Here is a 6,887-nt window from a genome sequence, read left to right as displayed (position 1 = left end):
GAACTCAATGAATTTTCTCAAGCTGAACATACCTAGGTAACTAGAGCCAGATCAAGAAACAGAACGTCGTCGGCACCTAGAAGCCCCTTCTGTGCTCCCTTTAGTCTCACCTAAACCAGAGAGTGACCTGGCTTCTAGCACCCTCAATTAGGTTTTTGTCCCTTGCCCAAATGGAATCGAACAATAGGTATGCTTTTGTGCCTGGCCTCTTTAACTAAATAGATGTTATTTTTGTGAGATTTGTCTGCTTGGGTGAGGGTAGTTCTAGTCCATTCCTTCCTGTTGGGTTCCATTGTGTTCATTGCAAAGTGGTGGTTCAGGGACATCCAGATAAAATTTAGGAAAAGTTAAAAGTATTTCTCTGAAATACAATGAAGTATGTTTATAATTTGGGAGAGAATAGACATAATTGGAGTGAAAATGGAGGCCATGAGCCCAAAGTCAGTGGTCTCAAAAGTGGGGACTAAAGTGGTTCAGCTGCAAGGTAAGGCATAGGGCCTCCCAACGAGAGAAGGGAAGGGTCTGTTTGGATTTGTAGTCCTGCTACCTGTGTGTGGAAGCTGACTGTGAGACTTGCTGTCCTGTGAGCTTCACATTCAGCTCGACTTTTTTTTTCCTTTTCTCTCTCTATTTTATTATTGAGATGCGGGGTACAAGTCAGGATTAGGTACATGAGTAGTCTAGGTGTAGGTGGCGTTTGGGCCTCCAATTGGTCCTCACTTCCCTTGGTTTAGAATCAAGTGCTCTTTGTGATGACATATGCCCCCCCCTGCCCCCCCGCAGTGTCCGGAGGCTGCCGATCCCTCCCTTGTAGCATTGTCAGAATATGTGGTATTCAGTTCTTTGTTTCTGTGATAGATCACTGAATATGATGGGTCCTAAATCCATCCAGTTTGCTGTGAAGTCCATCATTGGCTGATTTTGTGTGGCTCTGAATGAGCATTAATAGTTAAAATTTGTAAAGCTCACTCTGTCACCTCGACCTACTGGGCTCAGGTGATCCTTCCACCTCAGCCTTCCAAGTGGCTGGAGCCACAGACACGTACCACCACACCCAGCTAATTTTTTATTATTATTGTAGAGATGAGGTCTTGCCAAGTTGCCCAGGCTGATCCCGAACCTCTGGGCTCTGGCAATCCTCTTGCCTGCTCCTCCCAAAGTGCCGGCATGACAGGTTCTACTTAACATTTGGTAACAGGGCCCTTGATGTGATGGCAGGAGACTCTCAGTGCTTATTTATTGTTTGTGAATTTGCCAAGCATTTCAATATTCCCGCTGAGCCACCTTCTTTCACTGGAAGGTGATTGCTGTGGTTCAAGAATGCTTTGTGCTTCTCAGTGAGGTAAAACAATCTCTGCATTTTCTCCCATCAGGCCCTGGATGGGGATTTCTCTGAAGACAACCGCAATAAGTGTCGCGTTGCCACTGCACCCTTGATCGAAGCTGTGGAGAACTTGACGGCATTCGCATCAAATCCTGAGTTTGTGAGCATTCCTGCCCAGATCAGCTCCGAGGTAGGGAGATTCGGCAGCAAAGATAATACTGAAGTCTTTGGCTGATTTCGTGTGGCACTGAATGAGCATTAATAGTTAAAATTTAAAAAGCTCTCTCTGTCAACACCTAGAGTATTGCTGCTGTCAGTGATGTTACATGCACCAAGCTGGTAAAACTTAATGACTACACATCTCTTGAGGGATAATCTCTTAGCCTTGTATGTTGAGAACAATCTCCCTGCACAGACTCAGGCCCATTCTTTCTTAGAATGTGTTATACTTAAAAAATGTGAATTAAGAAGCAAACACGAATTCAAGTCCCACCATCCAGACCCTGTGTGAACTGGTTTCCAGGGTTCCCTGCCCTCTGTGTCTCCTTCCAAAGGGCAGAGGCAGTGACTTGGTAAAGAACAGGACCTTCCAGGGCCCGACTCATTCACTCATATCCGTGTACCCTGACCTTTCTCCTTTGCTGTTTGGTCTTAGGGTTCTCAGGCACAAGAACCAATCCTGGTCTCAGCCAAGACCATGCTGGAGAGTTCATCATACCTCATTCGCACTGCACGCTCTCTGGCCATCAACCCCAAAGACCCGCCTACCTGGTCTGTGCTGGCTGGGCATTCGCATACTGTGTCCGACTCCATCAAGAGTCTCATCACGTCTATCAGGTCGGTTTCCCAACCAGAGACTGCTGCCAGCCTGCATCTGAACAGGGCAGGGGGAAGAAAAGCCCACAAGGCTTTTTACTTAATAGTAATATCATTGATCATTGTCATCATTTTTTTATTTATTTCTTTGGGACCAGGAGCACTTGTCACAACAATAATTGCTAACTTAAGCACTTATTCTATGTCAGATATTGCTCCAAGCGTTTTGCCAGTATATTTGAGCATTACAACAGTCTTGTGAGGTAGATCCCACCACTGTTGCCATTGTACTGATGAAAAAATCTAAGCCGAAAAAAATGTAGGTCCCATTCCCAGGGTTACCTCCAGGCCCAAGGGCTCTACTCCCAGTCCTTCTCATCATTGTACCACCTTGTGTATACCTAAGGGTTTAGGCAAAGAGCCCCACTGTTTATTTGGCAGCGTCTGAGGTGGCCTTTACTTTGCTAATAAGACAGAAAGAATAACCTAGGGCCCACAGTAACCCTGGGCATCTCTGACCTCCTTGGTGATAGTAGGAGCCTGAAAAAATATCCCCTGAGTAGATATAATATTTCTGAAGTTGATCAAAGCGAATACCCTGCAGCGTGAAATGCATCTCTTTCCTTCGTTATATTTTGCCTTCCAGTTCCTTTTGAAGCTCAGAACCACAGTTGACCTTGTTATTGCCTTGCAAAGAAAAATTCACTGAATAGTTTAACTCCTACAGTAGTCCAGGTCTTTGTGACTAATATGCAATGTAGAAAGCATGGTATGTTTGTTCTGGAAATGGTGTTGACCTCTCTTTTTTCCCTCCAAATAAAAATCCAATGGTTACACCATTGACTGAGAATCCAAGTCCAAATTGTTTCCTTGGCAGTCACCTGGCATCAGCCCAGGTGGAGAACAGCATGATATCCCTTCCATCAGAAACAGAGTCAACTCACGTGTTCAGTTAAGGAGTGAGACTGCACATGGTGGCTCCTGCCTGTAATCCCAGCACTTTGGAAGACTGAGGTGGGAGGGTCGCTTGAACCCAGGAGTTCAAGACCAGCCTGGGCAACATAGCAAGACCTTGTCTCTACAAAGAAGTAAAAGAAAAAAATTAGCCAGGCATGGTGGCACATGCCTCTAGTCTTAGCTACTGAGAAGGCTGAGGTTGAAAGGATTGCCTGAGCCCAAGAAGTCAAGTCTTCAACGAGTCATGATCACACCCCTGCCCTGCAACCTGGACAACAAAGTGAGACGCTGACTTAAAATAAAGAAAGAAATGATTAAGGAAAGCACAGGCTGTGCAGTGAGGCTTTGCCAACCAGGGTCAGGGGTTCCACCTAAAATAAGAGGATCCAGTTGGGAGGAAGTGGGCAAGGGCTCTTGGCCACCAATGCTGGAGCAGCTTATGGGACTTGAGCCCCATGGAGGCTGTGTCTGACTTGCACTGTCCCTTCCTTCCAGGGACAAGGCCCCTGGACAGAGGGAGTGTGACTACTCCATTGATGGCATCAACCGGTGTATCCGGGACATTGAGCAGGCCTCACTGGCTGCCGTCAGCCAGAGCCTGGCCACGAGGGACGACATCTCGGTGGAGGTAAGCTGGGGCTCTGGGGGTCTGCTCAACACCCGCCAGAGGGGTTAAAGAATCTCAGCATCTGGATTTGAGGGGTGGAGGTCGTGGACCCAACGTGTTTCCAATGTTACCGTTTTACCATTAGGCAGCCTTCCCCTGTGCACTGTGGTGGAAGTAAGTCCCTCCCCTCGGGAGAACTTTCTGGAGAGAGTAGAGCAGGTGCTGAGCAGAGAAAAACGGCTTGAGGAAGGAATACACCTCCTGCTGGGGTGGCAAGTTCAAATGCGACTGAAATTTGGGGGGGGAAACTGTCAATATCAGGTAATGTAGGGGTAAAATGTGTACCATATCTGTTTTGACACATCAATAGAGCAGACCTAAGCAAGTACATTTTGGATGTCTAGCTCATCATTTTCTCAGTGCACTTTTGGGTTAAATTGGCAAATTCAGCATTAAACTCTGACACATTTGGTCCATTCTGCCCAAATTATTCAACATCTAGTGTTTGAGGACCTTTGGCCTCTAGTATTAATTTAAAACTGCTTTGCCCTCTTTTGCTGTTCCCCGCCCCCCCCCAGAAAAGAATTTAGAGTAGAATGTTTCTCATTTTTCCCCTTGGATTTGTTCTATTACCCTTCCCAAGGCTCCTGATTCATTCTGTCTCTGTTGAAAGCGCAGTGCTTGACACTCAGAAGAACCCTTAATAAATAGCATGGTCTGTTGATTGGTGTTGACCTTCTGGCCACTAAATCCATTAACAGCCAGCTTTGGGTCCAGAGTTGGTGTTGCTCATTTTATGAATAGAACTGTCTATTTTACTCCAGCTTCATCTCCCATTTCCAAAAAAAAAAGAAGGGTATATGTGCTTTCACACTGTGTGGAATGCTAGAGTTCTTCTTTGTAACCTGCTGTTAAATTATATGCATACAGACGTGTGTACTACTTGATGAATCATCACGAACCGAACATGCCTTTTAACTAGCACCCAGATCAAGAAGCAAAGACGACTGACCCCTTGGAAGTCCCTTCAGAGTATATTTCCATCTTACCTTCCTCACGAGAAAGAAGATTCTTTCCCTTCAACCTCATGCACTCTCTAATCACACCATAGTTAGCAAACCATCTGTAATAAGACAACGTTGCTAGAATGTTTTTGTATTCTTGACTCTAATCATGTTATAAAGGTGAAGATCATGTGTTGTTAGCTAAATAAAACCCTTGGACTTCTTGGAAGTTTCTCTCTGCTCACCTTTCTTTCTCTCTCTCTCTTTCCTTTTTTCTTTTTCTTTTTACAGAATTTTGTTTTCTAGTTTGCTTGTTCGGCTGCTCCTCATAAAAGAAACTCTTTCCCTCCTTCCCCCAATCCCTGGGCCATATGTAGCGTTGTTCTGTGGGAAAGTAGCAAAGGCTTGAACCTCATTTCTGATGAGCAGGACATCACCACTTTGTCAGAGATCACCCACTTTCATGCCGGTGTGTGCAGACCTAAAATGCCCAGTATTCTGATCTGTCGTCCTGTGTCTGTCCAGTGAAGATCCTAGGAGTCACCCTACAGAAGGATGTGATCTTTCCTGCTACTGGTTAAGCATCTTTAGCTTTGAATTTCCCACTCCCTTACACTCTCAGAATCATCTAAAAATCTTGCTCTCTCTTCACAGTACAATTCAATTCTTTGGGGGTAGAGAGATTAAACCACCTCTCAAACCTGAGAAGAAATGCCTTGAGGGTACCATTTTGACTATTTTCATGCACACCACCAAATAAAGTAGATGGAGAGTCTGAGCTAAATCCAGTGGGTATCTTGCTTGGCATTTCCACAGTATACTTTCTGGGACGTCATCCTGCTTCCAAAGAGCTCATCTCCTTTTATGTCACTCCCCTTTAAGAATAAAGGGGCTATTAGTTCTGAGAATACAGCAACCTGAATGTTTCCTCAGCCCCACATTAGCTGTCTCCATTTGGACAAAGCTGTCTTTCCTTCTTGGAAAGACACAGCTGTTCTACGTGTCCAGTAATTATGCTGAATAACCCAAAGTAGAGCTACCCGTCGCATCAGCTATCAGGGTTGGCAAGAGCGAGAAGCCAGTGGGAAAAGTGACTCTCAGACCTGCCTTTTGTCTGTCACAGGAGGAACCGTAGAGGGGTCCAGCCCGTGGAGGCCAAGGCATCGCTGGGAGGACCAGGACAGGGAGCAATGGCTGGATGGCATATGCCCAGGCATTTTGCTGTCCATTTCACATGGCCTCTCTCATCTTTCATATGGGCCTTTTTGAATCAATGTGGCACCCCGGGGAACTGTTGTGGGGTGAACTTGGCAATTCTCTCCTCACCAGGCCCTGCAGGAGCAGCTGACGTCAGTGGTCCAGGAAATCGGGCACCTTATTGATCCCATCGCCACAGCGGCTCGGGGAGAGGCAGCCCAGCTGGGACATAAGGTAATGCACCCTGAGGGGACCCCGCTGAGGGCAGGCATGGCCACAAGAGAGGAGGTCTGACTTTGCCGCTAGGCTCCCAAAAGCCTGCAGTACTGAGTAGTATGCCTGGGTCTGTCGTTGGTTTGACCTGCAGGAAATCACCAAACTGCCCTCTGGCAGCCTCTCCGGCAATGATCACTTCAGGCTCTGTTTTCACCTAGAGTTGAGAAAAAACTGCAGTGACGGTTTTCTGGCTGTGGTCATACTGTAGCCAGCTAGACATTTGCAAACATCAGTTGCTCTCCCCCTTTGCTGAAATAAGCCAGAGACCGACCGACGTTGGCACTCCCAGCCTGAAACCTTGCCATCTTTTGACCCTGCTGGCTGGCCCCATTCTGGTGTGTTGAAGGGCACATTATTCTTCCATGGTTTTCAACATGGCATCTCTTCTACGTGATGAAACAAAGCAAACTTCACCCTGGACAACCAAACCCTCCCTAGGAGGCCACTGCAGAGAGGTCCTTCCCCTGGGGGGGTCATACCCAGATTGTTTTAGGTGCTGAATGATGGTTGACCTGTTTGGGGTTCATTCTGTGAATCCCTCAAGGAGACCTGGCTGGTCATGCAACTAGTGCCTCCAGGCCAGAAGTTGGATTTTTAACAACCTTCAGGGTTTTCTGGCATTTTATCAGTGCAGGCTTCAGGATCGACATGCATAGGAAGAAATGCAGTGGCCAAAATCTTCTCTACAGGTATTGATTTTTAGAAA

General features: G+C 46.5%; 1 protein-coding gene across 1 annotated transcript in view; it reads left to right on the top strand.

Moving 5' to 3' along the window:
- The first annotated feature begins 1,379 nt into the window (after nucleotides 1-1,379).
- Nucleotides 1,380-6,887, top strand: part of LOC103253539 (talin-2-like) — an 81,105-nt gene continuing 75,597 nt past the window's right edge. The window contains exons 1-4 of the mRNA XM_021709474.1: nucleotides 1,380-1,514; nucleotides 1,980-2,161; nucleotides 3,593-3,725; nucleotides 6,038-6,139. Of these exons, the coding sequence (XP_021565149.1) occupies nucleotides 2,022-2,161; nucleotides 3,593-3,725; nucleotides 6,038-6,139 (375 nt within the window). The 5' untranslated portion in view covers nucleotides 1,380-1,514; nucleotides 1,980-2,021. The remainder of the gene's footprint in view (nucleotides 1,515-1,979; nucleotides 2,162-3,592; nucleotides 3,726-6,037; nucleotides 6,140-6,887) is intronic.

Source organism: Carlito syrichta, unplaced genomic scaffold (genome assembly GCF_000164805.1).
Source record: "Carlito syrichta isolate Samal-C Ts95f unplaced genomic scaffold, Tarsius_syrichta-2.0.1 Scaffold236456, whole genome shotgun sequence".
Classification (NCBI taxonomy): Eukaryota; Metazoa; Chordata; class Mammalia; order Primates; family Tarsiidae; genus Carlito; species Carlito syrichta.
The sequence above is the reverse complement of the archived record's forward strand: the minus strand, read 5'-3'. Positions and strand labels throughout refer to the sequence as shown.